General features: G+C 47.6%; 2 protein-coding genes across 6 annotated transcripts; one reads left to right on the top strand and one right to left on the bottom strand.

Annotated features, from left to right (window-relative positions):
* Nucleotides 1–153: 153 nt before the first annotated feature.
* On the bottom strand, nt 154–10565 carry hsf2bp (heat shock transcription factor 2 binding protein). Of its 5 annotated transcripts, none has more exons than XM_030748748.1 (10): nt 10424–10565; nt 10228–10318; nt 8613–8748; nt 5913–6016; nt 5546–5674; nt 5250–5394; nt 4977–5094; nt 3387–3490; nt 2389–2588; nt 154–399 (listed from the first exon to the last, which is right to left on the bottom strand). In XM_030748748.1, the coding sequence occupies exons 2-10, from the start codon at nt 10270–10272 to the stop codon at nt 370–372; spliced, it is 1011 nt and encodes a 336-aa protein (XP_030604608.1). In that variant the 5' UTR covers nt 10273–10318; nt 10424–10565; the 3' UTR covers nt 154–369. The 5 variants fall into 5 exon arrangements, with proteins under 5 accessions (XP_030604608.1, XP_030604616.1, XP_030604595.1 ...); XM_030748756.1 differs by lacking the exons at nt 10228–10318; nt 10424–10565 and adding exons at nt 8987–9179; nt 9407–9753; XM_030748735.1 differs by lacking the exon at nt 10424–10565 and having other exon boundaries at nt 10228–10413.
* A 59-nt stretch (nt 10566–10624) lies between these two features.
* Nucleotides 10625–21477, top strand: LOC115793682 (ankyrin repeat domain-containing protein 10-like). Its single transcript, XM_030748777.1, has 6 exons — nt 10625–10851; nt 11789–11941; nt 12384–12475; nt 19792–20024; nt 20117–20185; nt 20274–21477. Exons 1-6 carry the CDS (start codon nt 10654–10656, stop codon nt 20588–20590), a joined length of 1062 nt encoding a protein of 353 aa, XP_030604637.1. The 5' UTR covers nt 10625–10653; the 3' UTR covers nt 20591–21477.
* The last annotated feature ends 599 nt before the right edge of the window (nt 21478–22076 follow it).

Here is a 22076-nt window from a genome sequence, read left to right as displayed (position 1 = left end):
TAGTGGCACCACAGAGAGCACGCCGTTCATCAGGGAACAGATGACCTGCAGAAGACCTTCAGAGCACCGTGGCCCTCTGATGCCTGTGCTTCCTGTAGTGCATTAATCTGTATTAATGTAGTCAAATGGTATAAAGACAGTGGACTGTAAACATCATCTTTAATATGCATTACCTGTACTGTTCCATCTTTAAGATAGCAGACACATTAAGAACTAACAATGCACAGGATTGTGAACATATATGAAAACTCAGCACTGAACAGTGAAACCAGTAGAAACGAGTAGAAATGAGTCGATATGAAAGACTCTTCTCTTCACTTTAATAACCATGTTTAACTTCGATGGCCACGTCTTCTCTTTGCTCACATGTCAGACGCCGCTCTGCTCACAGGCCCGGCCCTGCAAACACACACCACATCACACTCTGCAGTCATGGGTTTGGCATCAGTGACACATGTGTAGTGTAGTCTGCAGCTGTGAATGTCAGAGGGGAGTTTGTGCTGAATGTAATAATGCTACAGTCGTGATTTTCAGATGTGTCTCCATTCAGGAAACACACTGCTTTTACTAACATGACGACCATCACCTATGTGAGGAATAACCAGCGTTGTATAGATGTAACACAGTGAGGGACTCGTGAACCAGCACTGCCCCAAAACAGGACAGGTGAAGGTTACCCTGAACAAAGGCCGAGCCCTCGTTTCTGTGATGGTCGCACATGTGAGGCAAACACAAAGAAGAGAACGTGTCTCAGACTGTGGGCAAACAGAGCTCCACAGCTTCACCGTCCTGTGACGGGTTATCCCACCTCAGCACGGCTGTCTGCACAGGTGAGCACATATAATGATTGCTGTGAAATTTCAGGTTCATATAGCAAACACTTCACACACTGAAACGTGAACATCTCAAAAACTATTGAAGAGAAAAGCCTGAAACTTTCACTGCTCTTTCTTACCATTAACATGAACCAGGATCTGTAATTTGGGAAAGATACATCAAAAAATGCCGGAGTATTGGTTAGTTAAAATGTGTCCTGTAAAGTCTCATATTTGAGCGTACACTAATATAAAACTTCACACTGCAAAAGACAATTAGTAACATTATATTTCACAAAAATGCAAAAAAAAGCATCCATCCATTCTCTTCTTCTTATCTGGGGCCGGGTCGCGGGGGCAGCAGTCCGAGCAGAGAAGCCCAGACCTCCCCCTCCCCAGCTCATCCAGAGGGACCCCAAGGTGTTCCCAGGCCAGCTGAGAGATATAATCTGTCCAGCGTGTCCTGGGTCTACCCCGGGGCCTCCTCCCGGTAGGACATGCCCGGAACACCTCACCCAAGAGACGGCCAGGAGGCATCCTAGTTAGATGCCTGAACCACCTCAACTGACTCTTGATGTGGAGGAGCAGCAGCTCTACTCTGAGCCCCTCCCAAATGTCTGCACTCCTCACCTTATCTCTAAGGGATAGGCCAGCCACCCTTCAGAGGAAGCTCATTTCTGCTGGTTGTCGTGACCTCGCTCTTTCGGTCACTACCCACTTTTACGCTCAGCTCCCTCTTCACGATGACAGACCGGTGCAGCGTCCGCATCACTGCAGAAGCAGCCCCGATCCGTCTGTCGAGCTCCCGCTCCCTTCTCCCGTCACTCATAATCAAGACCCTGAGATACTTGAACTCCTCCACCTGGGGCAAGAACTCGTCCCTGAGCTGGAGAGGGCACTCCACCCTTTTCCAGCTGAGGACCATGGCCTCAGACTTAGAGGTGCTGATTCTCATACCTGCCGCTTCACAGTATGAACAGAACTGCAGAGTCCAACACCCACCGGAAACAAGCCCAACTTATTGCCAGAAATGTGGACCAAGCTAAGCAGAAGGAAGGAGGCTGAGGACTCGTGAAGATCAGGAAGAGGTCCATAAAGGATCACAACTCAGACAGCAGAAACCAGAGAAAGAAGAGGACAAAGAACAGGAACCATCATGAAAGGACAGACCTCGGCACAACATGTACTAGCAGATAGAGCTGGAAGTACATGGAGTGATAGAGACCAGCTGATATCAACCAATGGCTGGACAAAGCTGGACTGGCAGACAGCACAGAGGCACTAATCATGGCAGCACAGGAACAAGCTCTGAGTACAAGATCGATAGAGGCTGGGGTCTACCACACCAGGCAAGACCCCAGGTGCAGGCTGTGCAGAGATGCCCCTGAGACAATCACATTTTAATGTGTGAGAAAATGGTCTGAAATTGGTCTGACAGGCCATTTTCCAAAAAAATAAAACTAAAATTTCACGGCACTCATTATGTGTGTCCAAAATTTGGACATTTTTCAGAGATGGTTGAGCAGAAAATGTTCTAAAAATGTGCTGATCTGAGATAACTTGAACCTGGTACCTGCTGAAGAGCCTGAAGGTCCTTCAGGGTCTGCAGAGCAATCAGCCTTAGGCCGGGCTGCACGCTGTCGGCGAGCCTGCTGACCCGATCGTGGAGGCCTGGATCCAGCAGTGAGGGGCCCAACCGGAGCAACACATCGTCCTCCAACAACAGTGACTGCAGGAGACGCAGAGCGTGCAGACACACCTCCCACTGGCCATCTGTCAGACAAACATTAGAAACTGGAATACAGATTTGTTCACACTGGTCTCAGTAACTCACGTTTTATCTACCACAGTGTCATGCTTCTGAAGGTTAGCCCTGAGACTCTGAACACATGGGATGCAGACCTAGACTCCATTTATATTTGTCTCCTCTTCCAGCTCTCCTCCTGTGTGCTTCCCTGCACCACCTCCACATGCTGCACCTTTGCTTTACCGCCTTCCTCTCTGTGGATATGAGCAGTGGCTGCTGGCTTTTGTTGCTCCCTGAGCAGATGCTGTTCCCTGTTCTCCAGCAGAGTTAGTCTTCACATGTGCCCATGTGTTCTCCTGTACTGACAGGAGTCACTGAATTATTACCTACTGGATGGACAGGAGCCAAATCAAAACCCTTCACCCTCAGAGGAGGAGCTATGGAGCTATGCAATGTTCACTGTATTGTGAAAGACGTCTCAGATAGCTGTGAGCAGCCACAGCGACCAGCATGGTCGTGGACCAAGACAGTCCCCTCCACATCAAACCTGGGACCAAATAAATCTCCCGAACCCTCGGCCCATTTGTCTTTTTGTCTTATGAGATCACAAAGCAGATACGATCATTCCTTCATTTATCAGGAACTCTTAAATCTTTTGTTCCAGCAGTTGAAATGATAAAGAAATGATAATAATAATGAGAAGATCTGGCAGAGGTGTATGGTGTTAGAGAGGCTGAGTTTGAAAGAAATCAGAGCTGAATCAGAAGCTGTGGTTTATGTAACATTACAATAGATGTGTCTTTGTGGTAGTAGGCAGGGCTCACCGTCTAACAGGGTCCAGATGAGAGGGATGAGTCCTTGGTTCTCACTGAGGTACTTCAGTCCTTGGAGACTAATGCTCACATTATAGAGAGTCATCAGCATCAACCTGCAGCAAACACCACCACAGTCCATGTTACTGAGACACTAGTCCATCCTGCAGAGCTGCACTGACACCTAGAGGCCACAGCATCCTCACATGACCCTCTGACATCACGCAGTGACCTTTTAAAAGGACGCTAATAAATGAGTCAGTGAGTGATGGTTGCATCAGCTTTGCAGCAGTGTTGCAATTAGAGTTTCACTTTAGCAGGTTCTTTGTCTGAACTCTGCTCTCACACACGCACACACACACACACACACACACACACACACACACACACACACACACACACACACACACACACACACACACACACACACACAGTTAGTTGTTGGTCACTGTGAGCTAACCTTTGTACTAAGACTTCATTTCCATCCATCCTTCTGTTCAGTTGCTGCTTCAGAGTACAGGCAGCAGGGGCAGCAGTGGGAGCAGACCTCCCTCTGCCAATCCACATCCTCCTGCTCTTATCGGGGACACCAAGGCGTTCCCAGGCCAGCCGAGAGACATAATTTATGCAGGGTGTCCTCTCAGTTGGACACCCCCAAAATATCTCCCATAGGAAGGACACCAGTAAGATGCTTGGGCCATACTGAAAGGCTGCGCTCCTTGTAGAGAAGCAGCAGCTCTGCTCTGTGTTGAAGCTACATGATTGCTTTGGTTTTATTGTTTTTGGAATAAAATTTGCTCACCATGAATTTCAATGGCAGTAATAATTTTACAAAAGACCACCAAACACCAAAACCCTGAGAAAGTTATTCTCATGACTGAGTTCAGCTGACACAGGGATGGTTTCATCCTCCTCCGTAAGACAAAGAGGTGACAGTAACTCAACATGAAAGTATTTGGGGATCACATCATCTATGGTGCACAGCTACATGGGTACGGCTGATTTACTGGACCCCCCTGAAAGCATTGATCAAACCTGCAGGCTCAATTCAGTATCAAATAAGAACATCTGTCTGCCAGAGTTACAGCAAACCTGGATTCTCAGGCCTCTGCAGACCAGAGCCCAGCAGGCAGCAGCTGTTTATCACTGCTAGCTGAGAATGAGGTCATTCATCTCAGCAGACCCACATGAGGCAAATATAGAGGAGATCCTAAAATGGAAGGCAGGCTGTCAGCTCTGGAGCAGTGGTGTTCCCCTACTCACATGATTTCCTTTGAATAGCTCACAGCATTCCTATTAACTGCCAGAAACTGGCAGAAATTCAAACTCCACATATTCCAGGACCCAGCAGTTCATGGAAGCTCTCTGTGCTGTCTCCAGATTCCTGTGCAGCCATTAAGCTGAACTGTGACGCAGCACAGAGGGAAACTTTCATAAAGGATCAAAGTGCTTTGGATCGACTGTATCCTGTTTTAGTTACACACAGTGTCCAAAGCTTTGTGGATGTATGCTTGATCAACACTGTCGCTGACTGAAGCTTAAAAATACATCATACATAGGTTATGACTTATGGATCAGAGGCAAACTACCAGCTCCACATACACTTTCAGTCTGGGGAAGATACCAGGCTTCATCAGCTTCAGAAGTTTCATCAAAGTGTCCAGCAAGACGTGTGCCGAGCTTGACAGGAAGTCCCGCCCCTTCGTCACTGCTGCTATGTCTGATTGATGAGAAACAAAGAGAAGTCAGTTGGCTGAGAAACACCTCGAGCTGAACGGTTACTGAGTGAAATGAGTCTGAAGTAACTGAGCGGCGGCCGCTCAAATACTCAGGAAAGATGCTTCAGTGCTTCCTCTCTGGAAGCTTCAGACTCACTGGTAATGGTCCCAGCCACCGCCAACACGAACTGGAGCTCATGGGAGTTGTGGTCGTCGGTCTGAGTTGTCATGTCTTCATCCAAAGACTTGACAAAGCTCTCGAGAGTCTGAGCAGCTACAGCAAGGAAGGCCTGCAGCTTCCCCTGAGCCATCAGCACGCACGCACACACACACACACACAATAGCAAAAGGACAATAAACACACTGTAGCCAACATGTATCCCTGTAGTCTTGTTATTATATGAAAACAAGTCCAAAGACACAAGGAAAGGAAACCCTGTGAAGGTGACTCACATCAGCCAGCCAGAGTAAGACCGTGTCCTCCTTCACAGAGCAGCTCCACAGCAGACCGCAGGCTGCTGATCCCAGATCAGAGCAGAAGTCTGCCTGCTGCTGCAGCTGCTCACGCAGCAGCAGTTTCTCCTGAACATGTGCACAGTGAGGTGTCAGAGCCAATAAAATAACAGGACGGGATGAATTTCATCTACCAAGAGGATTTTTCCTTCGTGGGGTAAGAGACATCTTTTTCCTGATATTATCATGGATATCAGTGTTTCATTTAACAGGGACATCTCCATATCGATCACATGGGTGGCTGTAGCTCAGGTGGTACAGCAGCCTGTCTACCAATCAGGAAGTTGTGCTGATGCTCCTATCTCACCTCTTTCTCTGTCTGACACTCAGCCTGCACAGCATCCAGCCGGGACTGGAGGTGCAGACACTCCTGCTGCATCTGCTCCTGCTCCTTTACAATGTGCTCCTTCACTACACACACACACACACACACACACACACACACACACACACACACACACACACACACACACACACACACACACACACACACACACACCTAAAGTTAACTTAAAGGAAAAACAAGAAAACAGAGGAAAGACTCGTGTGTACTGTTTGAATTACTAATGTTTCACACATTATAATGTACTTACACAAAAAGAAAACCTTTTGTGAGTTGTAATATGAATGAATATGACATAATCTCCCTGTCCTGTGATAGGCTGGTGTAACCGCCTTTCTGCACGGCCCCCTCCAGACCTGAGAATGAACAAGTGTCTCTTTGCAGGATGTTACTGATGAATGTGAGCTTACTGAGGTCTGAAGGTCATTTTTGGACTTTCTGACCTTCATTAGATGGGCTGCATACTGAAGAGAGAGATATAGGGGAAGACACGCAGGTTGGACACAAACCTGTGCCGCCCACAACACAAACATGTTGGGTACGTGGTCACCTGCTCCTCAGGTGCCCAGGGCATCAGTTTTTGAGAGCTGGGGGAGATAGAGCTGGTACCCTTAGCTCCCACAAACAGCTGCTAAGTATCTATCTAGGTATCTAAGGACTGGCTGATGATGCTGACCATGCTGGGAAATAGGGTGGCTTTTCTGGCCACCAGTGAGGGTGAAACAGTACTGCATTATGGCTCTCAACAAAGCTTTTTATTAGCACTTGTGGTCTTTAAGGGCCTCGTGGTGGACATTTGAGACACATCGTTTACAGATCCTGTCTAGGTGACAATCAGTGGCCTTCATGGAGCACACCAGTGAACCGGGGGGAGGACAGAGAAAGGAAACAGTCCAGGATTTTAGAGGGGCCACAGAGCCAAAAAGCAGTGAGACAAAACAGTATTTACTATACAACTAAGCCATCCACTGTGGGGTCAGCGGGATCAGAGGTCAATTGGGTCCCAAAGATTAGGTGTGTGTTGACAGACGATGTTCCTGTATGAAATGCTACGCTTGACACACTGGGGGGGACAGGAAAAAGGACGTTGCTGAAGAGGAGCGAGAGACCAAAATGTTGGTGTGCAGCACAGGCCGATGGAGAAGGATGTATGAGAGAGAGGCCAGGAGGGGAAGATGGGGTCAAAGGAAGTGACATCAGGGCTGTGAGATCAGCTCTATACGTGAGGTCCTGCTGATTTATGTTTCCATGAAACATCTTGCAACACAAACTGAAGTTTGGGGGTGGCTGTAGCTCAGTAGGTAGAGCAGGTCACCTACTGATCGGAAGGTCAGTGGTTCAATTCCTGGCTACTGCTGGCTGCATGCCAATGTATCCTTGGGCAAGATACTTAACCCCAAGTTGCTCTCCGACCGTTCCGTCGGAGTATGAATGTGAGTGAATGTTAGATGATTAAAGCACTTAGCTTAATTAATCATGGAAGTGCTTGTATGAATGCGTGTGCATGGAGTAAATGTGAACGCGTTGTATAAGCGCTTTGAGTGCTCATATCTGAGTAGAAAAGTGCTATATAAGAACTAGTCCATTTACCATTTACTAATTTTGTGTTATACCAGGCAGGATACACGGGTTAGTGTGCAGTCCTGTGAGGTTCTATGAGGGCTACACTGATTACATCCAGGGTACTCTTACTAGGCTCCATGTAACGGGTTAAATCAGCCATAAATCTCAGTAACATCTGCTGAATTCAGCACAGGTGAGAAAGACACTGCCAGCTCTGTGACTGGGCTGCCTGCTGGTGTCGAAAAGCAAGCCCACAACCACGTTCACGCAGCGTGGCGTGGCGTGGGAAAGCACTCAGTAGAGCACAATATAACAGAGTCTGTAATAAGTAAGAGCGGGCTTTGCAAGCATCAACCTGCCGAGCTGTGAGCAGGTGTGGACAGCCCAGCGGCCTCTGCGTCACGGTGACGCGGAGCTTAGTTGTGATGACGTCGGCGCTCGTCAGCGCCAGCTGGGAGAGCATGCTCAGTGTAAACAAACCTCTGTCGGGACAGAGATTTAATGACAGCGAGGCATCCAGGAGCGAGCTGGCGGCGTGTGATCTATTTCATGTCGGAGCGAGCGCCAGCAGCTAGTCCGCACGCTAGCCTTTCCGGGGAGCCACGGGGGGAAGCAGCAGCCTGAAGCAGACCGTCCACGGCAGTCCGGTATGCCCGCAGAAAGAACCGTGCGGCCTCTGCGGTCACAGAGGATGTTATCACAAAGATAGACCGCACACAGGTAGGTGAGCACACAGCAGCAAACAACACAAATACACATCCCGATAGATCCCAGCGCAGCGATACTGCTCCCACTCCTGTGGGTGACTGTGGAAACCAAAGGTAACAGCCGTCTGTACTTTTGCACCAGCGCGGTGCTCCCGGAACAGCTGTTAGCCCTGCCTATCTCTGCAGGTGTGCTCATGTCTCCAATCCTGCGCACCGTTAGACCCACGGTGTGGACAGATCCTGTGAGCCCAGCTCTTCCAGCTGTGTGTTCACACCTGGGTTTCCTGGTGTTTAGCGCCTGCCAGCAGTGTCCTTATCATAGGAGTGGTTCCACTGACCTAAATCTGCCCCTCTCTGGCTGTTCACTGCAGGATCAGTGCAGAGCTGAGCCTACCTGTCTGAGCTGTTCGGCCTCTGTGCACCATTTCGATGAGGTCCGCATTCAGGACTCGGGGCAGGAAGTCTTGAAGCTGCATGACTTCTGTGGTTAACCTCTGTAAATCTCTTTGCGTCACTCTGACAAAGCCATCCTGGAAGAAATACAATTTTTACTCGTTAGCACAGCACGTGAAGATGCAGATTCATTTATTTAGTTTAGCTTTTTTAGGTTTGTCATCCTCAGACAGGGGAAAATAATTAAGGAATTGTCTGTATTAAAGGAGTAAACATGAGAGGCAGGGTGAGGCTGATAATGCTGTTACCATGAAGTATGTGTGCAGGAGGATGCAAACTCAATTCAGAAAATAAATGAAGTTCAGCTTTGTTTACATCTATATGGCTGCCAGTCTCAGATTTACACCCCTTAAAAACTCCCGGCTTGATGAGGTCGTACTCCCGCTGTCACAGCCTGTATTTACAGATGGGAGGCTTGATGCTGCACTGAGCTGCTCTGTCACGTGGTCTTGGTGTGTTTCTCCTCAGTTTTGACAGGTGGCTTCTGGGCAGGTGAGGCTCCAGGACTCTGATTTAATAGAACAGGGTCATTCGGGTTGGGCCGTGTAATTACTGAATCAATGATTTTAATACAACCACTTCTAATCATTACAAGTGCATAAATGATCTCTCATTATTATTTTTGCTGTGGATTGTGACGACCAGTGTAGGGTACAGTCACTAAAACAGCAGAATCCAGAGTGTCATTAAATAAGATCTTATTGGAGTCATATATGGATGAGAGAGGCCGCTGACTCGTATCAGCAGAGAGCAGCACTGTGCTGCAAATTCAACCCTCTGCAAGTTCCTGCTGGAACGCTGTGGTTTCATCATCAGTCCAACTAGTTACTGCATCCTGCTGACCACAAACCGAAGGAGGCTTCTTACTGTAATAATTAAACACATAAAGAAGCATGCATTAATTACAGGGGAGCTGTTTGTTAACAGTTCTCAACAAATGCTTTCTTCTTCTTTCTTTTTCCTTCCACTGACTCAGTGTGAACTTCTCATCATGCTGCAGGCTCAGAGTAACCCAAACCTCACTGCACACAGTGAAGGAAAGCCTCTTCTTCACAGAGCAACCTCAGAGTTGTCAACATCAAATCTTTTTTTAGAGGAAAAATACATTTAGTTTTATTTAAACATTTAATTTTGAATTAACTGAAAATCAAACCTACAGTCACAGCTGCTTCTTTGTTTGACAGCAAACCTGATGGCAGCTGAGGAAGGCGCATCCAGCTGAGACCTCCTCGCAGAGAAAGCAGCCTTTATTGGTTTGTTGTGCAGTCAAAGCTTCGTGCGTGTGCGCAGAGGGAGAAGATGGTGCTGGCTGTTGTTCTTACAGACGGGGTGTCTTTAACAGCATCTCTCTGTGTGGTTTTATGGGGTTTCAGCAGAACATGTGCTCATCATCATTCCTGAGTGCGCGTCATTGTTTCACGGGTGACGACAGCAAATCGCGGCCAGCAGGTGTTTTACAAGCGCTGTTATACTTGTTTCTTGCTTTCCCGCCATCACTGCAGCCAGGTATACCGCGAAACACCCCAAACTCAGAGGTGCTGTCTGCGCTCTCTTACCTTTGCTTCCCGGCTCTCCTTCTTCCCGCCTAACAGCGCTGCCATCTTAGGGCCCGTCTGCGTCCTGCGGTCAACAGGGTTCACTATACAGCTAGGACCCCACAACGAGTACGGCAACAGCGTTAGCTGAGACATGTTTGTGAATACAGGCAGAGACGCTTGAGTATTTCAGTGCAACATGACTATTCCGCCTCACCTGGTGCTCTGACCTCTGACCGCTGGCTGGCGCAGTGGAGCGGCTCTTCCTGACCGCTTCTTAGCTCAGACCGTCGCAAACAAACTGTGGCTGTGAGGCGGACTCCAGTCCGGGTTTTCCGAGCCTCCGAGAGAGCCTCTCTTCCTTTGTGTTTGAAACTCCTCAGTGTGCTCCGTGGGATCGGCGCAGCGGGCAGAAACTCTTCCGTCTGCCCCTTTCACAGGTCACTTATGTCTGGGGGACCGGAAGCCGCCTTCTCCGGTGATGATGTGTTTGTGAGCCGCTTCCCGGTGCACCGCGCCTGTCGGGATGGAGATGTCGGGGCTCTGGTCCTGCTGTTACAGCAGCTGTCAAACCGCATCCATCTGACTGCGGAGGACTCCTTCTACGGATGGACCCCCATACACTGGGCTGCCCACTATGGACAGGTGAGCCTGGAAGCTGAGGTACTCCTGACACACCGGCAGCTTAAGAGGAGCTAACCGCTGTGAACTTTATATCGTGTGTAGAACACGGAGGTGGGCAGACTCTCAGCTAGAAAGCGTTTTTCCCGGCTAATACACCTCCGTATTTATTTACTGTGTGTAACTGCTCACACAGTTGTGCTCTAGCGTAATAACAATAAAGGTTTTTAGACCCAAAAAAAAGTGCGGGGTTGAAGGTTTTGATTGGGCCAGTGGGAGCCAATCACTGCTCAGGCGCCAAAACGACCCGGAAACCAAACTGATTCTAACTTATAATAATAATAACGCCACTCACACCGATTGTACTGACACACAGATCGATATGTAATGAAATAGATATACTGATTAATTACTTATGGTAGTATTCTGATCCCATGGCGTTTTATGTCCTTGTACTGTTTCCTGTTTCCCAAAAGCCTCCTAGAAGCTGCTCGACAGCCACCTCGAAACGGCTCCGGCGCTTATTTAAAACCCTGTCGGTGATCACTGGGAAACTGCATTACAGACTTAATGCTCAAATCCTGCTTTTTAGAAACAAAACTCTTTCTTTGCTGTCGGTTGTTTTGACAGTTTTGGGTCTGTCTGTGGTGATATTGTAACCACCATCTAAGTCACTGCTAATAACCTCCCAACACTCAAAATAAAGTTCCTTATGATGAAGGCACATCCCTGTAAACGGTCACGTGATTTTAAGTATGTCTAACAAAAAGGCAGGTGTGAACAGCGGGTAAACCCTGCACACCCTCACTCCATACACAGACAGGCCTGTTGGAGATTTCTTCCAGTGGAAGGGCATCAGTGTGAGAGCTGAAGTCTCCCGTGAGCTCTGCAGCACTCGGCGTGCACGAGCGTCCGGTGTGTAATAATTAAGTGATTCTTGTTTGTTGCTGTGTGCGTGTAGCTGGAGTGCGTGGCACACCTGGTGCAGATGGGTTGCGAGGTGAACAGATTGACCAGCCGGTTCAACCAGACTCCGACACACACTGCAGCATTTGGAGGACATCCTCACTGCGTGGTGTGGCTCACTCAGGCGGGAGCTGATGTCAACAAGCAGGTGAGTGTGTGTGTAGACAGCTGTAGTGTGTAATATTTAATGTGTCTGTGATTATTGCTGTGTTAAATCTAAGGACCTGTGGCTGTGTGCGGCAGCCAGATGAATTCCCATTTCATTTACAGCGTCTGCATCAGTGTTTACACTAAATATGTGCTTCCTGTTAAGGTTCTGAGACTGAATTTGTAGTTGCAGTAAACCCAGAGAGATACACAGAAACAGGGCAGTTACCTGCAGTACTCAGAAGCCCCAATGTATTTATATATACTTCCTCGCTTTGTGTTGGACTGTGTGCTTGGCTTTGACCGGTCAGTACTGCACATCAGCCCCTCTGCTTTAGTGAAGCAGTTAAGTTATATAGTATACTTGGCTTTTTGTTGTGTTTGTAACATCTTCATTCATACGTCACACATGAGCATGCTTACAGCTTTATGTTGTGTTTCAGGACTTGGTAGGTGAGGCTCCCATTCACAAGGCGGCTCGCTCAGGTAGCTTGGAGTGTATCCAGGTGCTTTTGATAGCAGGCGCTAAACCGCAGTAAGTATCCTGCAGTCCTTGGTGAGCTAGTAATATCCAGTGTGAAGCGACACAGCAGCTCTGTCATGCTGAGTGTGAACCACAGCAGCTGCTACACAACTCTTAGCTTTGAGTCACATAGCCTGCTCAACAGGTGTGTTAAGAATAGTTACACTTTGCACTGCATTTTAGTGCTGAATGATTGTAGTAGGAACTCCAACCAGGCTCTAAGCTGCTGTCAGCAGTCCTTCACGTATTCAGCCAGCAAGTGGCTGTTCACACTGAAGAGCTCTCCTGATGCAAACCCAAATGATGATGATGATGAGGAGGTGGCGTCAGGCAGCAGCATTTCTGCTGACTCTTCTCCATTTTCTGATCTTCTGCATCGTTTCATCAGCAGCTGAAAATGACTCACTCACAGGCTGAGTGTGGCAGCCCGCCCTCTGCAGTCCTTTGCTTTCTTTAGTGCACGTTTCCTGTGTTGAAGAAGATCAGCTGCTGTGGTTCTGCTGCATGTTTGTTATTGTTAATGTCTGAGCAGCTGTTTGGGAGGGAAGGAGCCACTGTGTTGGAAGCTTTTTCCATCATGATTAAGGTCAGTGCTCATATGACCCCGCTGGGTTGTGACAGGATCCCCTTTAAAGTAATGGCAGGGCTGACGTCCTTGTATCGGCTCCAGGATGTGCTTTAACATCAGTTACAGGTTACAGTTACCTGGAGCTGAGGAGTGGGCACTTACAAACAAGGGACATTAAATAGTCTGAAGATGATTGATTTTAAAAATCATCTTCTTTGCAGTAATGTAGACATTGTCCTCAGGGTGGGAGTCATGGAAGGATCAGTTCTGTATCCGTGGAATAAACTCTGCTTCCAGTGCGGATCAGCAGGTGACTGCTGGTCATTATTTTTTTCTTTGTGGTGTCATTAATTCTTCAAGTGTTATTAATAATTTACCTGTTCAGCTGTTCATGACACCAATACTAATAACACTGGTCAACAGTGATTTTGCTACCTGCAGAAAAATACCTGATATCAGGCATTTCAGGTGTGCTGATTCCAAATCTTATAATCAGAATTTCTCCAGCACGTCAGGTTCTTGAGTTATGCATATGTCAATATTTAGCTAATGTATTGCTGTTCTGGAGCTTCTCACACAAATGTAGAGTGTGCTAAGATTTTCTAATTGTGAAATTGAACATAATTTATCAATAATTTGGGTGATTTTTGGTGCTGAATCCAAATATGGTCATTAAAATTCAATCAGCTAAAGTTTAGCTGCCAATATTGAGGATCAGTGATGCTAGAAATTATCAGTTTCTTACAGTGACTGTTTTTGATCTGTCAGTAGATAAAAACAAAGTTTTAGTGAACTATTGATCAAGTGATCAATAGTGTTTCAAAGCTGGATCTCTGATGGATCTGTGAGCGTATTAGAGACAAAGACCTTCCCTCTAAGCTCAGACTCCTGAACCAAGAGCACGGGAATCATTTGTTCAGGTGGGACAGAATTTCTTGAGCAACCACAAACTATGAAGAGCTAGTTGATGACATCATCATCATAAATAGACCATTTAAAATCAGTGCCAGCAGTCTGGCCAATGCTTGTTTTTGTTGGACAAGCCAGTGATGCAGGAAATGAGCCTCAAGTCTCTGCTTGTGTATCTTATCCAGACATTCATTACACAACATGAAAAATAATTAATTTATTAATCCCGTTAGTGTGAGTGGAGCTTTACATTATGAAAGGGTTAAACACAGGACATGGCACCGCAGGAACATAGAAATTTCTCAGCCCACTCTCTCTGAAAACAGCAATAATCTCATAAACCCATATTTCATTCACAATAGGACATAACAGCACGTCAGATGTTTAAACTGAGACGCTCTACTGTCGACTGAGAAATATGAGCTCATTTTAATTTGATGACAGTAACATTGGTCAAAAAAGTAGTGGCGGGGCAGCAAAAGGCAGTAACAGTCGGCGGTACTAAGAAGAAACAGCAGAGGAACATTTTTCAGCCAATCAGGTTCATTGCATCTACAAGCTGCATCTACAGATTGTGAACAAAGAATAATGTTCCTCAGTTTGAACGGTGAAGCCTTTGAACGCGTCTTTCCAGGTTTCAGAGCAGCATGTGCTCCCATTCCTATTTCAGCAGGACGATGCTAAAGCACATCCTGCAGCAGGAGCGTCCGGGTGCTGCAGCAGCCTGCAGTCCTGACCTTTGACCACCTGAGACCATCAGGAACCCCAAAGCAGCCCCAGGACTGCTGAGCAGCTGGAATCCTCATTCAGACAGGAATGGGACAGCATTCCCAAAAGTCCAGCAGCTGGTTGTGCAGTTCCAGATGTTTACAGATGTTAGAAGAAGAGGGGATGCTGCACAAACACGGCCCTGTCCCAGCTTCAGGAGACACGCTGCTGCCCTCACATTCAACGAGGAGCTCATATTTTCCTTAAATGATTCATTTCCTCGGGTTAAACAGCTGATGTGTTTCTGTGTTCTACTGTCAGGAAAATCTGCATTTATCATCCTGCGTCCTGCAGAGTCCCTGCTGTAGGAGCTGGGTTTGTATCACAGTGGCCGTTCTCTTCCAATCAGCTCTCGTTTTATTCCAGGTTTGATAGGAATGTTTGTGTTGTTTTGTTGAGCAGGTAAAATGTTCTGTGATAGATAATGAGAGAAAATGCTGATGTTAACTGTAAAAGCAGAAAAGCTCATGTGTTTCTATTTATATGTGGCACAGTGGAGGCAAACGTGGAAACGAGCTGCTTTAATATAAATTCATGTTACACCACCGTAGATTATAATAACTGGCCGTTCTTTGATTTCTCTTGACAAACTCTGATCGAGGCTGTTTCTAAGGTGCCGTTTACACGAGGCCGTTTTCACTGGAAACGGTGTCGTTTTGATGCGTTTCAGCCTTTCGTTTACACGATGGCATTTCAGAAACCATCCGCGTTTACACGAGGACATGTGAAACGATGAAAACGATGTAGTTCCCATGCCAGGCCACAAGTTGGCGTTGGTTTTCTCTTTGCAGTTTGTTTACGCAAGACGCGCATGCGTGGAGTGACACAGTAGGTAGTGCGGCAAATTGTTCATTACTTACAAAACGGCCAATGTGAGAGGTTTTGTGTGGACAGATGATGAGGTTGGATCGCTGCTGCACACAACGCTGAATTACAAAACGGTAAAAACACAGGAAAAGCATAAGAAGCACTCGTGAATCCGCGAGTACTGTTTATCAGTTTGCGCGTGCGCGAAAAACTGGCCGTCGCAACCATAGTGCGCATGTGCGAGTCGAGCGTTTTCAAATCACCCCGGTTTCAAGTGTTTACACGAAAACGCAAGCCGGTGCGTTTCTGAAACGCTCCACTCTGGACCCCGTTTCTGAAACACATCGTTTTCACTCTGTTGTCGTGTAAACAGAAGGGCGAAACGCATCAAAACGACACCGTTGTCGTGTAAACGCAAGGCCGAAACGCATCAAAACGACACCGTTTCAAAATGAAAACGGTCTCGTGTAAACGGCACCTAAATGACCTACAAATGTGTTTGCAATACTTCTGTGTTGCACTACATTCTGTGGCCACAGGGGGCGCTGTGTTATGCTGTTGTATAAAGTGGTTGCTGAAAATTATTTCACAGTTTAAAATGTTGGACAAACGTGACAGCGTTCCTGTTGTCCTGGTCCTGGGAATTAAAGGAATGATTTAGGAATCGGGCAGCTGCCGGGTACGTGCCGGTCTGAGTTAGATTAAAAACAGCTTCCATGTGTGCAGCAGGAGCCTCTGTGGGCATAGGTGGGTATCATTTACTGTGTGCATACGACACTGAAAAAGCTCCAATGGAAGCTGGATGGATGCTGTGTAGCATAATTAACCCTGTGATTGGAAACGAGGTGAATCCTTGCAGGTGACTGAGCTCTCTGACACCGAGCGGCACATTTCTGTCCAGAATGCCTCGATAGTCCTGAGAGTCCATTGTAGCTGCGCAGGCTGAAGACACCCTGTGGCAGATGCAGCAAAGCGGCCCCAGAACATGACCGAGCCTCCTCCGTGTTCCACAGCAGGTGCAGCCTTCTGGTCTTTGTTTGGGAGCTGACGCGAGTCGCCACGAAGCTCCAGTTTAGTCTCGTCTGTCCAAAGGACGTTCTCCCACATGCGTTTTGGTAAATTCCACTCTCATTTTTTCATGATTGAACAGTGGTGTCTTCCTCGGTCATCCACTTTGGCTCAGACAGCCTATCCCAGCTGACATAGGGCGAGAGGCAGAGTACACCTGTACAGGTGTCCAGCCTGTCACAGGGCCAACACAGAGACAGACAACCATCCACACCCATGGGCAATTTAGAGTGACCAATTAACCTAACCCCACTAACTGCATGTCCGGGCTGCGTGGTGGTTAGCGCTGCGGCCTCACAGCTACAATAACAGCCAGAAGGTCTGGGTTTGATTCCACCTCGGCCCGGGCCCCTCCGTGTGGAGTCTGTGTGGGTTTCCTCCCACAGTCCACAGACATGCGGTGATTTATTTTATTTTTCTGGTTAGATCGCTGTCATGTGTGAGTCGCAGGCTTTCTTGTAGTCAGTCCAGGCGGTGCTCAGGTTGGTCAGCCTGGTCTTACAGTCTCCAGTGACTGCTCCATCTACCAGTAGGTGGTGTTTTGCTCCCCTGCCAGTTCCTCTCTGGGCCCCGCTCATGTAATGAGCCACGTTCCTGCTCATCTCAGCTGCTATGATTCCTGACAGGAGCTTCCATGCTGTACTGAGGCAGGTTATTGGATATTGGTTTCAGCTGTGAGCCCTAAATATTGAGGATCAGTCGGGCTTTAAAATGGATGATATGTCAGGGCTTCCCCAGCCTACCAGATTTTCACCCTGTCTTCATACAGTAACTCTAAACTCAAAAGAAATCAGAGCGGTGCCACCAAATACTGACCATGAGCTTTTGTGCCTCGGGGCAGGTTAGCAGTGAGCAGCAGAGGGTGTGTGGATATAAAGTTGTGTTATAATGTGCTGTACTGTGTTTAAAAACCAAGCTGCCTGTGATCTTCATTTTCAAACTGTGCCAGCAGAAACAAACACCCTGCACGCTGTGACGTTCTCCAGCTATTGAATTTGAACTCGATTTTCCCAAGTTATCCCAGAAAGCGGGAGCAATCCAAATAGGCACCGCAGAATCTGCCACACATGCATCTGCGAGCATCTTACAGTTGTCCAATGAGTGCTCACTATCGCTTCCCACAGTTTCTGCAGCTGGCAAACTGGCGAGGTATTTCCTGCAGTGATTGGTTTGAATGCTAAGAAAGCACTCATAATGACTGTCATGTTTAGGCATGCATGCTTAGCTTCATACTCTGTGCTTACAGGACACGCCTCAGGGATTACTGATTATTAGCAGCTCAGCTTCAGGAATACTGAAGGAGCAAACTAGACAAAAATATGTCCCCAATCAAAGAAGGTAAATGGATGAATAACATGAAATGTTTCTTATGACACGTTGGTGACCCAGTGATATCCACACTTACCGGCCACTTTGTTAGGTACACCTGTGGAACCCTGATGTGCTGCAGTACATCTGCACTGCCACAGAAATGATCCTTTAGACTGGATTACTTCTAATAGTGTGTGCCTCATTTACTGGACAAAATACTTTAAAATGAGGAGGCCTAAACAGCATGCTGAGGAAAACCCACAGATGAAAACTTAATTCCATGTTAATTCCACCATACACAGTAAATATCATAAGTGGAAACAGAAAACAGCAGAAACACAAGCTTGAACAGTGTCTGCAGAGCCTGGCTGGGATGCTGTAGCAGGGAGCTGGGTGTACCTAATGAAGTGGCCAGTGAGTGTGCATTACCTGGGTTGGCTGAGCTGTGGTTATTCATGCAGGGTTTCTGCCTCGTGTTCATGAGCTGATGATATGCACTGTTGGAACAGCAGCCAGTGAAACACTCTGATATAGAAAGCTGCTTTTTGGTGGTGCTCCCAGTGCAGTAACCACAGCCTGCTCCCTTTCCTACTCACCAAACAGCAGCAGGCATTAAGGAGCTAGGACCAAGGCTTCAGTACTGTGAGCTTACCTAATTATGGCCCACCAAAGCAGAAAAACATCAATATTTCATGTGTATATAGTGTGTCAGCAGGGATGTGTCTAATTCTCTCTAATGCTACATGCTGATCGGCCCTTCACTTTAAACCGTATCCTTTCATTAGCTGGTGTTGAGGGAGATGCATGAAAAACAGCAGTAAAATGAAATATTTCAGCCTTTTTTGTTTTATTCTGATGAGTACGTCTTAGAGCTTATGAAAACTAGTAATCCAGCGCCTCAGGTGATCACATTATTTCCTGAGATCAATCAGAGGGAGGATTGGTGCAGAATGGTTGGGCTCCTTTACCTGGAGTGACTGCAGGAGTGCAGCCTGACAGGGAGGTCACCAGTCAGTGCTGTTACGGGTGGTCTTCAGCTTGTCTGGGTTTGTGGGTCAGCTGTTTCCTCTCCTCTCCGTGGGGTCCAGGAAACCCGTTTATACAGGCGCGCTCTAACATGCACACTCTGATGAACGCCTGGGGTTCAGTATCCTCCGTCCGACCTCGATCTCCAAATGAAATGCAGAATTCAAGAGTCCAGATCCTCCTCAGGCCGGAGAAGATGCTTCTGACATCACGTGTGCTCCACAGAGGCTGTCCTCCTGCGTGCTGGCTCCTGGTGCTTTGACAGCAGCCTCGGTCCCTCCGTGTGGAGGCTGTGGATGATCCTTATCAGCAGATTATTGTCCTGAAGCAGGCCAGGAGATGCTGTCTGAACAGGAGCAGGTTTCAAAATGAAAAAAGGCTGAAATATTAACTTTATTGTGAAATGAATATAGGATATATGAAAGTTTAATTTTTATAAATATATTTAAAAATGGGGGGTGCACTAGTATACCCATGTTCTGCAGACATTTCATTTCATGTGCATGACTGTCTCAGTTAGGAGGACTGTGTTCTTTACCTGAAACGTGACTGTAATCAGTCTGTGGGAACTTTAATGTGATTACCACTACAGTCTGCTTAGTGTTCATTAAGAGGAGAGGCCTGATTGGACAGAATTATCCAAAGTAATGTGTTGCAGGGCGAGACTGTCAGGACTCAGACAAATGTAGGAGATGTTTCCTAAACTAGTGGACCAAGAACACTTTGGTTTGCCTGCCTGTGGTCCTGATGATTTCTCCCTGCAATACTTCTGTGTCAGACTTCAGCTTGTGATGAATGTAGGATGCAGTCAGGTTGTTTGAGGTGATGCTGCACAGGAAGCAGTTTGTCTGACTTCCCTCTCATTGTTCAGTTTAAAGAATGCCAGCGGGCAGACGGCGGCAGACCTGGCCCACGCTCACGGCTTCCACGACTGCTTCTGCATCATCTCCAACGCCCAGAGGCACCTGCACCAGCGCGGCGGGCTCGGAGTGAGCATAGTGCCGAATGGAAACGGTGCCCCCTGTGGTCAGGGCCCGCTCAGCAGAAAGAGGCAGCTGGCTGCCGTGGACTCGGGCCACATGAAGAAAGCCAGGGGAGCTGATGGTAAGAAATGAGCTCGCTCTGTGTGCAGCATGAATGCAGAAAGACTCATCAGGGTATGATGTCCCTCCTGTTCTCTCTGTCGTCTGCTGCAGGTGTGCTGGTGCAGGTGCAGAGCTGTGTGCATGAGCAGCTGGAGGGCATGAACCTGGAGATCAGCTCAGGTGGGTTTGCTTGGTGACAAAGTAACCAACAGGTCCAATATTATGTGATCTGGTCATAAAGAGAGATTTTTTTTTTGCAACTGTGTAGATTTGGCCAACGGCCATCATCACGCATCGCCTCCTGCTGCCTACGACGAGCCTTTGCTTCCAAAGAGCGCCCTCTCTCCGGCCTCTCAGACTCCAGCACCACCTCAGCGAGCTTTGGCTGAAATGTGTGGCTCACTGCACCTGAGCAGCAGCCCCTGCAGCTGCGCCTCCGACTGGCCGGCCTGCCCGGGGCCGACGGGGGCAGACCGTGGGGATTTCCTGTATTACGGACACTACCACGGCTTCGGCGATACAGCGGAGGAGCTGAGCGAGAGCAGCTGCATCCAAGCTGAGCATCGATCGGCAGGCTGCGGATAGCACCGTCCACTTCTCCCACGCCTCAGACACACAGGGTTGGGCTGTGATATAGCAAACTTTCAGGATTACTGCCACAGTCAGCTTAGTCTCCTGTCATACTCCTGACACTTGGCACTGTATCCTGTGGCCTCATTCAGCAGGTGGAGCTGGTTTATGAAAGATCCAAAAATAATCTTGTAAGCAATCATCCCCTAAAATATATACCGTGTATGTTGGTACGCTGAAAATGTCATGTTGAAGGACTACACTACACTCAGACTACAGTGAACTTTGTTCCATTCCTCGTATACTCACACTCAGCAACGGTTCAGGGTCTCTAAAGGCCCGTTCTCTCTCCACACCATCAGTCAGAGGTGACGAGATGGTACAAAGGATGCGATACTGTGATACTGTTGTACTTGTCTGTGTTCTACTTCCAGTACAGATGTACCTTTCCAAAGAAAAAGGCCTGTAATCATACTCTCATTCTCAGCAGAGGGTGGAGTTTTCTCAGCTGTATCTTTCATGAAACAGCAGGTGGTGCTCTGGATGCTCGGTCTCCATCCATCATCGGTCAGAAACAAACCTTCCTGAGCCCCCTGCTAATCACCAGGTGGCCTCACTGTTGCACTGAAGGCTGTCAGGTTGCGTGTCTGCACAGAGGTTTAGGTGGGAGCTGTCCTGTGCTCCACCCTGTTGTCACTGCTCTGCACTGAGGCTGACGCTCCCAGCAAACCAAAGGATTGTGTAATCACTCTGAGTGTTAACTCCCTCCTGGTTTGTGTTTTCCAGTCTCAGAGCGTGCTGAGACAGCGGTGGAACGATCAAAGTGGCCTTAACACCAACCAGGCTTTGCTGCATACCTGCATTTGTACTCAATAAAACCTGTTTTACACTTTTTCACAAAACAGTATAAAGAGTTCTTTTTTCTATCTTTATTTTTCATTGCACTTTTTATCTTTCACACCAAAGACAAACCACAAAAACTGATTAATACAACAATAAAGGATGAGTAGTTCAAACAGTAAAGAGTCCAAACACACTTCAAAAGAAGACCAAAAAGGGCTGACATGAGCATGGCCCCATCACAGGAACCTGATAAACCAAAACAGGGTTCATGCTGAATGTACCCACACTGCTCAAATCAGTGAAATCAGATCTATGGGAGAAAAATCATGCTACATATCTACACTGATATGGACCAGGTAATGAAAGGATGCTGCATCATTTGATGAAAATGATGAACTTATAGAGGCTGAATTCAAAGAAAATCACAGTGAATCAATGATGCAGCAGCTGGAACATTTAGCCCAAGAGTCACTGCAGCAACTCTAAATGGTCCTCAGGAGTCTGTGTGGCCCCCACGTGCTTGTATCCATGTCTGACAGTGACAGGACTCCTAATGAGATGATGGATGGTGTCCTGGAGGATCTCCCAGATCTGGACCAGGGTATCACTGAGCTCCTGGACAGTCTGAGGGGCAACCTGGCAGCATCAGATTGACCAA

Source organism: Archocentrus centrarchus, chromosome 2, assembly GCF_007364275.1.
Source record: "Archocentrus centrarchus isolate MPI-CPG fArcCen1 chromosome 2, fArcCen1, whole genome shotgun sequence".
NCBI classification, from domain to species: Eukaryota; Metazoa; Chordata; class Actinopteri; order Cichliformes; family Cichlidae; genus Archocentrus; species Archocentrus centrarchus.
The sequence above is the reverse complement of the archived record's forward strand: the minus strand, read 5'-3'. Positions and strand labels throughout refer to the sequence as shown.